The 13,338-nt window shown below is 43.1% G+C and overlaps 1 protein-coding gene across 33 annotated transcripts in view; it reads left to right on the top strand.

The window, feature by feature from the left end:
- The window catches only part of TCF4 (transcription factor 4), a 412,677-nt gene that overhangs the window by 37,443 nt on the left and 361,896 nt on the right, over window positions 1-13,338 (top strand). For 7 of the 33 annotated variants that reach the window (XM_063795738.1, XM_063795730.1, XM_063795739.1 and 4 more), the window contains exons 1-2: window positions 10,638-10,850; window positions 11,739-11,830. In XM_063795738.1, coding sequence (XP_063651808.1) covers window positions 11,759-11,830 — 72 coding nt within the window. In that variant the 5' untranslated portion in view covers window positions 10,638-10,850; window positions 11,739-11,758. Of the gene's footprint in view, window positions 1-8,625; window positions 9,603-10,240; window positions 10,429-10,463; window positions 10,851-11,738; window positions 11,831-12,762; window positions 12,913-13,338 lie in introns of those variants that run through there. The other 26 variants (XM_016933751.4, XM_016933754.4, XM_054672274.2 and 23 more) reach the window with 10 other exon arrangements.

Genomic DNA, 13,338 nt, shown 5'->3' with positions numbered 1-13,338 from the left:
TCCATTTTTACTGGTAGCCATCTTGGTATCATGAGGGAGTTAGCCTGACATAAAATTGGGCTGAGCTGAGAGAAAAGTAGAGAAATGAAGCTGGAGCTGTATTTGATGGCTCTAAACCTTTTTGGATTTGCAAGCCCTTTATCATTTAAGCCAGTTTGAATTGATTTTTCTATTGCTTCGCAACCCTGATGGCTTTTCTGCTAATCTATACACAGCATTTCTTGAATGCTCGTTTTCATGGCCATAGCCACAGCCCTATTTCAGAATCTCATAAGCAGTAGTTAAGTGAACTGCAGTAGCTTTCTAACTGGTCTCTGCCTTCAGTTTCTTTTTACCTTAATTCATCCTCCATGTTGCCTCCAGAATGTTCTTCTCAGGCACATCTTATCACTGCCACCATGTGATCATCCTAATGGTTCCATGCATTGTGAAAAAAGGCCAATGGCACATGTATACCTATGTAACAAACCTGTGCGTTCTGTGCATGTATCCCAGAACTTAAAGTATAATAAAAAAATACAAAATACAAAATAGAAAAAAGGCCAATGGATCCAAATTTGCTGGGTTTTAACAGTTTAGTCTTTTGGTTCTTCTCACAAACCCTAACAAGATCCTTACTCTCTAGCCTTCTCATCTTTGCCAGAGTTAATGCTTCAGCCCAGGACATTCTTTTCTCTCTATCTGCTTCATGGGAATACCACTTTTCTTTCCAGATTCAACTCTAGTCTCATCTCTTCTAAGAAGCCTTCTAAGATCTCTCCAGCTGATAGCAATGACTCCTTGCATTATAGTTTTACGGCATGATTTTACCACTTGATAACTCTCTATATAGTTTGTCAGGGGTTTGGGTGATTTATTCTTGTCTAGCCTACCCATTAGCATGTAAAGGCTGGGAAGTTAAGGGCCCCAGTTTTTCATCTTGAATGAATTCTTCATTGCCCCTTGCATAGTGCTTTTCATAGACAAACTGCTCAATGTCTTGTGTCCTCAATGTCATGTGTCCTATGCTTAATTGACTAGAGCAAAGACTTCCTTTAGGAGAGGATATGGAAATAAAGTTGGAAAAGTTAGGTGGGGATGGGGTTGGAGGGCAGCTTTTGGAGGATTTTAAAATCCAGATTAGATATACTAAGTGCAATTATTTTACTGCACTTTGGAATAGGCAAAAGATTATCTGTTTTCCAAAATTTCTTTCATTCCTTCTATATTATTTATTCTTTTTAAACTTTTACCTTTTTTTTTTTTTGAGACAGAGTCTTGCTTTGTCACCCAGGCTGGAGTGCAGTGCTGCAATCTTGGCTCACTGCAACCTCCGCTTCCCAGGTTCAAGTGATTCTCATGCCTTGGCCTCCTGAGTAGCTGGGGATACAGGCACACACCACCACACCCAGCTAATTTGTGTATTTTTTTAGTAAAGACAGGCTTTCACCATGTTGGCCAGGCTGGTCTTGAACTTCTGACCTCAGGTGATCCGCCCACCTCAGCCTTTTCAACCATCTCCTTTTCTTTGGGGGAGAGGGAAGGGGGAAAGCAGCTCTCGGGTTTGAAATATCATGCAGTTTGAGAAGAAATAGAATGCAAAGATGATTAGCTTTCTTTTCTCCTCTCCATTATGATCCCATAATAGACTTCATGAATACCCTTGCTAGCAAAGCAATGAGGGCCATTGCATTAGACTGTTCTCACATTGCTATAAGAAACTACCTAAGACTGGGTAATTTATGAAGAAAAGAAGTTTAATTGACTCACAGTTCCACAGGCTGTACAGGATGCATGGCTGGGGAGGCCTCAGGAAACTTACAGTCACAGCAGACAAAGGGGAAGCAGGCACATCTTCACATGGCACAGCAGGAGAGAGAGAGCGAAGGGGAAGGGTTACATACTTTTAAACAGCCAGATCTCATGAGAAGTCACTCACTATTATGAGAACAGCAAGGGGAGTCCGCCCCCATGATTCAATCACCTCCCATCAGGCCCCTCCTCCAACACTGAGGATTACAATTTGACATGAGATTTGGGTGGGGACACAGAGACAAACCATATCACCCATCTACTTGAGCAGTGGCTATAAACTTTTTTTTTTATGATAACCTAGTATGCATGTACTATACTGTATATTATACAGCTGAAACAAGACTTTTGTAAATCAGCAATACTCTTGTTATGATGCAAGTTAGTATTTTCCGTTATGCCATTTCACTTCAAACAAAAACAAAAAGTTGATCTAAATCAATTCATGACCATTAAAGAAACGTGTTCTTCTCAGGCACATCTGATCACTGTTGTCACATGCATGATTCTAAAGGTTCCACACATTGTGAAAAAAAGCTAATGGATCCAAACTTCCTGAATTTTAACACTTTAGTCGACATATGAAAAATGTGGCATTAAAGCATATATATCCTAATTACTGGGTTACAACTGTTGAATGAGCTAAGTGCTTTTGCCAGTATTTTATATTTAATTTGATATAATAATTTTATCACAGAGCATTATACCCTTTTAATAGATGAGAAAAGAGAGGCTTAGAGGTACAGATCCAAGGTTACACAGCTGCATATGGCAGAGCTGAGATTTAAACAAAAGTAGACCAAGCTTCTGCTTACAGCTCAGTGACATGTGCCATAGCTTTAAGTGACAGCCAATGCAGTGAAGATTTCCATGTGCTGATTTTTTTCCAGATGGAGTCTCATTCTGTCATCCAGACCGGAGTGCAATGGCACCATCTCAGCTCACTGCAACCTCCACCTCCCGGGTTCAAGCTATCCTCCCGCCTCAGCCTCCTGAGTACCCGGGATAGGCGTGTGTCATCACTCGAGGCTAATTTTTGTATTTTTAGTAGAGACGGGGGTTTCACCACGTTGGCCAGTCTGGTCACGAACTCCTGACCTCAAGTGATCCACCCACCTCGGCCTCTCAAAGTGCTGGGATTACAGAGGCGAGCCACTGTACCCGGCCTACATATGCTGATTTTTAAACTTTGAGCACACGCAAGGGAAAACAAGACCACCGACGTACAGACAAAATGCTCTCCAGCCTACAACTTCATTTCTTCTCTGAATCTCTATTCTGGCCCTAGAAATCTGCAAGTCCTCCAAAAAAAATGACAAAACCCTTAAAATAGAATAGTCAGGCTGCAACAGAAAAAACAGTTTTATGATTAGGAGGAAACTTCTAGAAGGCTAGTACTAAATCTTTTTCAGTCTTCTTTAAATTACCAAAATTCCATGGACACTCAGAATGAAAGATTGTTGAAATTTTATTTTTTTCCTTTTCCTAAACTCCCAAACCATCTAAAAGCAGGCAAAATCTAAATTCTACTCTGTATATGTCTAGGTCTAGTAAGGAAGGTTTATTATCTTAAACATCAATCTGTTATGTATGACTTGATTTCTAAAATTGCTTAATTTTCTGGGTCATTCCTGGAGGAATACTTATGCACTACGCAGTGTGTTGGGTCTTAAGGATACAAAGACCTGCTCCTCACCTTTAAAGGGGGAACATGCACTGAAAACAGAGAACATAATAAACCAATAATTGTGCACAGTGGGACCCATGCAGAAATAATGGTACAAGGTGTTGAGGAAAGACAGTGAATTGAATCGTAATCCTGCCAAGGCAGAATTTTGATTTTTCCTACTTTTAGGTGTTTTGAGGGTTTGGGAAAGGAAAAGGGAAAAACGCATCTTTGACAATCTTTCATTCTTAGTGTCCATGAAGTTACACTAATTTAAATAAGACTCAAAAGATTTAGTGGCAGCCTCAGAGAAGGCTCCTTCTAATCATAAAACTGTTTTCTCTGTTGCAGTCTCAGTGTTCTATTTTAAGGGTTTTGTCATTTTTTGGAGGACTTGCAGAGTGGGAGACTAGGGCAGGAATGGAGATCCAGAGAAGAAATGAGGTTGTCAGCTAGAGAGTATTTTGTCCGTACCTGGGTGGTCCTGCCTTCCCTTGTGTATGCTGCAAGTTTAAAGTTCAGCGCATGCAGATCTTCCCTGCAGTTGTCCATGACCTAAAGCCATGGCACATGTCACTGAGCTGTAAGGAGAAGCATGGTCTACCTATGTTTAAATCTCAGCTCTGCCATATGCGGCTGCGTCAGTCTCCTCCTCTGTAAAATGTTAAAATGTTATAATAGTGAAGCAGTACGATGACAGCACCTTGTATTGTATTAAAAATAATGAAGACACTGTCCCCATGGCTTGGTAAAGTAAGGCAATTATTGTACTTATATCTTTAGGGTCTAGAGCTTAAGCGACAGGAGTCAGTAGCCTGCTGGAAATCAAACTCACCAGCAACATTTACTAACAATGAAATCAAGCTAAAATGAAACCCCAAGAAAAACTGGAAAAAATATGAAAGCTGCACTTTTTAGGGTAAAGTGTGCATCTTGAGGGTACAGACAGATTCTTCATTCATTTATTTAACATATAGTTATTGAATACTTTATATGTGCCAGGCACTGCATGGGTGTAGAGACACGGAGTGGACAAGATTCATGTACTCTGGCATCATGGAGTCTACAGTCTGATGAGGGAGCTGGTCAATGTAAAAGGAAATGCATCAACATGAGGATCCCATTTGGGCACAGTGGCCCTAAGCTAATGTTATGGCAGAGAATAATACGATTGAGTACTTACTTTAGACAGAATAGTTAGGAAGGTCTGTAGGAGGAGGTGATGTTTAAGCTGAGACCAGAAGGATGGATGACATGGAGTTAGCCTTGTGAACAGTGACGGAAAGAATTAAGAGACCAGCATATGCAAAGGCCCTGGGGTGTGTAGAGGACTGTGTGTGTCATAAATCTCTGGACTTCTTTCACACAAACTGGCTGAAACTCTCCCCATCCCTGTTGCCAGCTGCCTTTCTGACTCAGACTTACAGTGTGAGTAGGGCTCCAGATTGAGGTCCTAGCTGGTTAGTTATACCCATTTGACTTATCAACCTAAAAATATGCTGGGATAGTCTTCCCTTTCTACACATTTGCCACAGGCTATATCTTGCTTACTGTGACTTAGCCATTCAATCAAGACTGCCCTTGACATTTATCTCATTCTGATTTTTTTTTTCCTACATTTTTGCCTCAGGTCCTGAGAGAATGGCTGCTGACACAAGGTAGATGCTCAAAAATTACTTGCTGCATCTTTGGATGAATTTCATTAGAGCATCAGAGAGGAAATTTTTGTTGTTGTTTGTGGCGCTATTTGCTTGTTTATTTTAACACAGGTGGGACTCGGGGAGAACAAACTGGATGGAATTTGAAGGAGAATGGTAGGGCATTCTGGATTACCAGAGGGCTGCCTGGCTATGCCGCTCCTTAACGACATGACCTTGGCCCAGTCATCCCACTTGAGCCCTGACATTCCCAACTACAAATGAGGGCTTTAGACCAAGTACCCTTCAACATATAATGTTTTTTGTCTATGAATCCAGTGGCAAATATGGGGTATCAATATTTGCCACTCCTTCCATACTACTGTGAAAGAAGCATTATCTTTAGGCATTAATTCAGCTCATGGAATAATGATGCCTTATATTTGATAGAAATTTGTCATTTACAAAGCACCTTCATTTACATTATCTCATTTGATTTTAACCAGTCATGTAAAGTATTTAAGATAATTTTTTTTTTTACATCTGACATAATGTGAAACTTGCCCAAGGTCACAAAGAGACAGAAAAGGGAATGAATGACACTTGTCTGTGCTGTTCTGAGTATAGGTGGCACAATGAATCAGATAGGATCTCTATCATGTGTGAGTGAAGCAAATTTTTTTAGTTTACCCCCTAGAATAGTGGTCACTACTTTAGAAAAAAATGTTAATGACAGTGTTGACAATGTTGAAATGTAAATAATCTTTTTTTGTATTAAGTTCTTTAGTAGTAAGGATCAGAAAAGTACTTAGGTTAGCTCACCTGGGGAAGGGGAACATTGCAGGAATTAGCAATCTCATGGACAGGGAATACTGGACTCCTCATAGTAATTGGGAAAGAATCTCTAGGACTTAATTGTTTGTCTGCTTTTCTTGGAACTCCCAAGACCGTTCTCTCTTATCTGAAGAGCAGTTTCCTCTGCTTACTCATGGTTCTTGTTTCCCTATAACCATGGCTCTCACATGGCTTAGCTTGCTGGGACCAGGTCTGGCCCACTGACTACAAGATGGGCGTGATCCATCACTCACCATAGGCTACGGTCAATCTCTTCCTCTTCGCTCCTGGGGTCCAATCTGCTGGGGCTGGTGGGGCTGGGGCAAGAAGGAGTCATGTGGCACCCCCATCAAGTTCTACCTTGCTATGAACTGAATGTGTCCCCTCCAAAATTCAGTTGAAACCCTAATTCCCAATGTGCTAGTATTAGGAGGTGGGGTCTTTGGGAGATAACTAGGGTTAGCTGAGATCATGAAGGGGGAGCCTCCATGATGGCATTAGTGTTCTCATAAGAAGAGGAAGAAAGACCAAAGCTCTCTCTTTCTCCACTATGTGAGAATTCAGTGAGAAGGTAATCATTTGCAAGCCAGGAAGAGAGCCCTCTCCAGAATTTGACCATGACGGCACCCTGATGTCAGACTTTGTAGCCTCCAGGGGTGTGAAAAACAAATGTCTGCTGTTGAAGTCACCCAGTCTGTGGTATTTTGGCCAGCCTGAATTGACTAAGACATACTTCTATATGAGGATTTATGAACAGGTTCCTAGGCAAGGGAGTCTGCAAATTGAAGAGGCATCCCAAAACATGCCTACTACCCCTCCTTTTTTATTTAAGTTTCACAGGACCCTCTTGGTTCTCCTTTTCTTAGGTGCCTCCAATCTTCTAAGTATAACATTCTCTGACAATTCTGTGACAGAATAAGTATTTATTCTCTGACAATTAAGGAAAAACAAAAACAAAAAGAAGACAAAACACCCACATTTGTCCCTGAAATTTAAAATACGAAGGGTTGTTCCCTGGTTTTCTGATTGTAGGGTCAAAAAACGAAGAAGCAACGAGACTAGCAATTGGATACCTTTAGATCCCAAACTTCATCCTATCATTGGTTTCTGGATAGATTATTTATTGCCCTTGAAATTCAGCAGAAGGGGGCTGGGTGCAGTGGCTCACACCTGTAATTCCAGTACTTTGGGAGGCCGAGGTGGGCAGACCACCTGAGGTCAGGGGTTTGAGACCACCCTGATGAACATGGAGAAATCCCATCTCTACTAAAAATACAAAATTAGCCGAGTGGGGTGACGCATGCCTGTAATCCCAGCTACTTGGGAGGCTGAGGCAGGAGAATCGCTTGAACCTGGGAGGTGGAGGTTGCAGTGAGCCAAGATCGTGCCATTGCACTCCAGCCTGGGCAACAAGAGTGAAACTCCATCTCAAAACAAAACAAAACAAAACAAACAAACAAAAAAAGAAATACAGCGGAATGAGGAGTCTTAAAAACCTAAAAGCTAGAAGGGGTTTTATTGGATTATCTAATCTAACCTCTGGATTTTACAGCAAAAGACACTGACATTGGGCCTTAGTTCAAAGAATGACTAGAGGTAGAGCCAGTGGAATTTCTCCTAACCCAACGTTTGTGATCTTTTCATTACATCATCTAAGCAGAACCTGTAGGGGTTAACTCTGAGAATTGGGGATGATGCTTGTGATAATGCAGCAAAAAGTAATGTCTAAATGTAAGATATTATTTTGAGATGAGAACACCGAATGGGGATGGAAGACAGGAATCTTCACCATGTGTGAATGTACAGGAAACAACCAATAAATGCCTTAATTCTTGTTCTGTAAAAACTTACATGTAAGTAAAAGATCGCCGAAATTGATCTGAACTCTGTTACTGCCACAAACTTTTATCAGCAAATGGAGATTAGGATGTTTCCACTGCCAGATGGTATATAGGAATATGGTTGAATGTGGACTGTTATCACAGACTGTCTGGTTTCAAAGGTGGGCTCTGTCACTCAATATAGTTGTGTGACTTAGTTAAGTTTGTACCACTTACAAAACTTCTTCCTTGGGTCAAGCTACTCAATTTTACTTGCTTCTGTTGCCCAATATACAAATTACAGTAGTAATACATACTCCATAGGGTTATTCTTAGGCTTAAAGTAGCCAGTATTTGTGAAGTTATAGGAACACTGTTTAGCATATAGTAAACACATATGTGTTATCTGTCATTATTATTATTTGCTTTTCTGTTGCAAGGACTAAAAGCTATTGTTTTGGAGTAGGGAAATTTCCATTTAAAATTCCATTGGCTAGGTTAGCGGTATCAGTTGATTTAGCAAGGAATTAAGAGATGAAAAGGAATTATTTCTTTCGTGGTGGCTTCATCTTTATCTGTATCCACTATAAAATTCGTAAAGTGGGCGTTATTTGCTTTACACAGACCAGAAAACAGGCTAGAGAAGGTAACTGCTTGGCCAGAAATGGGTTGAGTCAGTCGTGGCTTATAGCACAAACTACATTTGAGTCTACAAAGCAATAGATGAAGGTCTTCGCCAAGTGAAGACTTTTTGGACTTGGAAAGTTCACACACTTCCAGCGATCTATAAGAAGATAGGGTGGGGGAGTTGGAGGAGAGGACCCACATCCCTCTTCCAGCCTAGGACCAACTTGGCCCAGAGGCCTTTTCCCACGCCGCCCAAGGCTCGCTGAGAAATCTGGCTCCACACAGTGGGAGAACCCAGGGTCGGGCTTGCTGTGAGTGAGGCCGGCCCAGTCTTTCCCGAGCCTTCCTCAGGGAGACCTGGGGGTATCTCACTTCCCTGCGGAAGTCTGTGGAGTTTAATTTGTAAATTTGTGCCGAAACTACACTTTTGTGTCAAAGAGCAAGGACGGCCAAGAAGCGGCAACACGAATAAGAGCGCAGGGAAATGGAGCCTGCGAACGACCTCGGCCTCGGGAACTCCCACAGTGCCGCCCCACGCGCGACGCCTACCCGAGAACAGCCACCCGCCTCCGCTCCCGGAGGAGGCGTGGTCGACCAGCACCGCCATCTTGGCCGCCTCTCTAGGCGCTCTGTTTACCACTCTATGGTCGCCCGCTCCTGCCCCGCCCCTTCCCAGTCATTGTCTGGAGGAGCAGCCGCGGCCGCAGCTCCTTCTCTTTATAAGCCCGCAGTTCCCGGATGTGAATGGATTACAATGTATCTTTCAGGGAAACCTATTATTATCAATGTGACTCCACGGGGGAGTCCATGGTGATGATGATGAGGAGGAGGAGGATGATGATGAGACACCTCTAAACTTGGAACAAGTTTAAGACTTTATGAGAGAAGAAAAAAAATCACCAACAAGAATTGTTTGAGGAAAAATTATAACTATCCTGTGTTGATTTTTTTTTATAAACAATAAGAAAAAGTTGTTGGATTTTTTTTTTAATGATTTCTTTTTTGGGGGAGGGAATTTTGTTGCAGTTTTATGGTGGAAAATGCAAAAACCAGAGCCAGGTGCATAATCTTGTAATCTGTGGATATCCCTGGAGCAGGACTGAGTACCAGTTAAAATACTTTTTGGGGATACACATGTGAGATACTAAGTACTTGCAGAAGATTTTTGTCTCTCTTTTTAAAGTCTCTTTCCTTGGAATATTGTGAGAATATTTGTGGCCATTTAAGGTAACGTTTCAATTTGCCGTCAGAGTAAACTGTTTGTAATTGAATTTAATTTTTAAAATGTCGATCCCGATGTTTTATTAAAACAAAAGGGACAACCTATTAAATAATTGCCAATGAGAAAAAGCGTGTGCATGCATTTTGTGTATGTACTCGCACATCTAGCAATACCAGGGTTTGTAGAATGTGTGTTTTTTTTTCAAACACACGTTAAAATAGCTTATGTTGCATATACCGGATAAAGCACGCTTGTTATTACGAAACGATAGAATTATGAAGCTTAAATTTTATCCTAAAAAGTGATGTGAAAAAGTATGTTTTAAGAGCATGCAGGGCCTATAATGGTAAATGTTGAATTAAAAACTTAACAGTGCTGGCGAACAGGGACTTAGCGTGCCTAGGAACTCAAGTGCAAAAACAAAACAACATCCACCCCCAAAAATTGCCCTTTTTTTTTTTTTTCGAAGTTTGCAGTTATACTATTCTGTGACTTAAAAGGGAGGGGAAAGAAAGTATGCAATTCAGATTTCGCCCCCAACGCAAAACTACCGAAACGAAAATCTCCCCAGGAAAATGTGGCTTGATTTATAGACGAAAAAGAAAAATATTGTTCCTTTTGGCAAAGTCTTTTTGCATCACGTGTATTTGCAGCCTAGTATAAACTTGCTTTGCCGTGTGTGGATGTGTGAGTGAGAGGCAACGAGAGTAAGAGAAAGAAGTGAGGGGATGTAAACTCGAATAAATTTCAAAGTGCCTCCGAGGGATGCAACGGGCAAAAACTGAACTGTTCAGGCTTCAGATTGTAACTGACGATCTGAGGAAAAATGAGGTGCTCGATGAATTTTCGTTTGTATTTTTTGGCGAGGCGGGGGAGGTGTTGAGATTTTTTTTTTTCCCCTCGGGGTGGGTGCGAGGGGGATGCATCCTAGCCTGCCCGACCCGGAGCAAGTCGCGTCTCCCCGCCGGAGCCCCCCCACCCATTTCTTTGCTGAACTTGCAATTCCGTGCGCCTCGGCGTGTTTCCCCCTCCCCCCTTCCCTCCGTCCCCTCCCCTCCCCGGAGAAGAGAGTTGGTGTTAAGAGTCAGGGATCTTGGCTGTGTGTCTGCGGATCTGTAGTGGCGGCGGCGGCGGGGAGGCAGCAGGCGCGGGAGCGGGCGCAGGAGCAGGCGGCGGCGGTGGCGGCGGCGGTTAGACATGAACGCCGCCTCGGCGCCGGCGGTGCACGGAGAGCCCCTTCTCGCGCGCGGGCGGTAGGTACCGGCGCCGGCGGGGCTCGGCGGGGCGGAGGCGCCCGGCGGCGCGGGGCTCGGGCTCGGCGGCCCCGCACGCGGCTCCGCGCCTCCCGCGCCGCGGGCTCCCGGCGCCCGGCGCTCCCAGAAGAGACACCCCTTCCCCTCCCGCCGCTTCCCTCCCCCTCGCCGCCAGCCCCCCCGCCCCTCCCCTTGATGCCCCCTCGGAGGGACCGAGGACTTTGCCAGGGGCCTGACTTTAATTTTTATAACCCCTTTCTTTCACAAATTAGGGTGCTGGACAATTAGAGGACCCGACCCTCCACTTCGCTCCCCCCAACCCTGTCACCCCACCCCTCCCCCTTTGGACGTGTTTTCACTCCAGAGACGCTCATCTTTAATTTCTTGATAGCTACTTTGAAAAGCGGAGGGGAGTGGTGTGTGCGAGTGTGTGTGCGTGTGCGAGTGTGAGTGTGCGAGGGGGGTGGGGTGCAGGGTGGGGGGAAAGTTGAGATCGGATCGTTCTCAGTAGTTTCTCTTTTCTCTGTGATCCATTCATTTCTCGCTCTACCTCCTGTTGCATAAAATGATGCGCTGAAGAGCGGCTTTTTTTTTTTTCTTTCCCTGATTTGGTTTTATAGTGGATGTTACCAGTTTGATCGTCTCTTTGGAAATACAATATCGCTTTTTTTTTTTTTTTTTTTTTTTGCTATTGCTGCCTATTCCATCTTAAAAAAACAAAACCAAACCCAACCCAACAACAAGTCTCCCATCCCTTCCTCCTTTCCACCTTAATCCCACCCGCCCCCACGTCCCCACCCCCAACCCCCCAGTCTCCAAAAATCCGATTGTGTTTTCTCCAAGGATTGGGACTGGATTTTCTGATTGCGGTTATTTCCATGTTTCTAGGTTTGTGTGATTTTGCTAAAATGCATCACCAACAGCGAATGGCTGCCTTAGGGACGGACAAAGAGCTGAGTGATTTACTGGATTTCAGTGCGGTAAGAAAGAACGGTGGAAACTAACAACAGCTGTGAAAAAAACAAAACAAAAACCCAAACACTTCAGCTAGAAACCAGTAGGAATCTAAAGGACAGTAATAATTTTTAATTGGCTGAATCCTTGGTAAATATGAAGGTCTTTTTGACAAGTTTTTAACTATAATTTTGTGGTGTGATGGAAGATTCAGGCTTTTTTTTTTTTTTTTTTTTTGAGTTTTATTACTGGCCTTCAATTACCTACCCACTGATTACCCCAAATAATGGAATCTCACCCCAGTGGAAAGCAAAAATAGACACCCCTAAAACTAAACCACCCCTAAAACTTGGCCATGTCTGAACACTGAGACTACTAATACTTTGCACACTACTCTTCGTTTTATTTATTGTTTTTGGAAATGGAAAATAGAAAATAGGAGACCCAGTTGTCTCTTTAAAGTTTTAAGCTAATGATGCTTTGGATTGGTAGGACCTGTTCCTTACATCTTACCTCCTAGTTACATCTTTTCCTAGGATTCTTAAAACTAGTATGGATATGCTGAGCATACATTCTTTAGAACCTTTTGGACTGTTTTGGTAAATTTCGTAGTCGTAGGATCAGCACAAAGCGGAACTTGACACACTTGTGGAGTTTTACGGCTGTACTTGGTCCTTCTCCATCCCTTTGCTTCCCTTTCCTAAACCAAGTCCCAGACATGTCAGGAGAATGAATTCATTTTTAATGCCAGATGAGTTTGGTGTAAGATGCATTTGTAAAGCAAAATAAAAAGAATCCACAAAACACACAAATAAAATCCAAACCGCCTTCCAAGTGGGGCTCTTTCATGCTGCTGCTGCTGCTGCTGCTGCTGCTGCTGCTGCTGCTGCTGCTGCTGCTGCTGCTGCTGCTGCTGCTGCTGCTCCTGCTCCTCCTCCTCCTCCTTCTCCTCCTCCTCCTCCTCTTCTAGACCTTCTTTTGGAGAAATGGCTTTCGGAAGTTTTGCCAGGAAACGTAGCCCTAGGCAGGCAGCTTTGCAGCCCCCTTTCTGCTTGTTGCACTTTCTCCCTTCGTTCCTTTGCTTTTTGCAGGCTCTGACTCAGGGAAGGTGTGCATTATCCACTAGATACGTCGAAGAAGAGGGAAACCAATTAGGGTCGAAATAAATGCTGGAGAGAGAGGGAGTGAAAGAGAGAGTGAGAGTGAGAGAGAGAGAGAGTCTTGCTTCAAATTGCTCTCCTGTTAGAGACGAAATGAGAATTTAGTGCAGGTGGCACTTTTATTTTATTTGGGTTCACATATGACAGGCAAATCCTATACGAGATGGAAATGGACATTGCCACGTTTATGGCCAAGGTTTTCAATATAAAACAAAACAACTTTTTTCTTCTCCTTGGTGAAACTAGTGTTTTTCTAGAGAGGCTGCTGGCCTCCAACCTGAATCTTGATAACATTATGGGGACTGTGTTTGTTCCAAATGTAGCAGTAGTACTGCTTGGCCATCTAATGAACCTGAGGAAAAAGAAAGAACAGA

This window comes from Pan troglodytes, chromosome 17 (genome assembly GCF_028858775.2).
Source record: "Pan troglodytes isolate AG18354 chromosome 17, NHGRI_mPanTro3-v2.0_pri, whole genome shotgun sequence".
NCBI classification, from domain to species: Eukaryota; Metazoa; Chordata; class Mammalia; order Primates; family Hominidae; genus Pan; species Pan troglodytes.
Note: the sequence above shows the minus strand (reverse complement) of the source record. Positions and strands in the feature narration are given on the sequence as shown.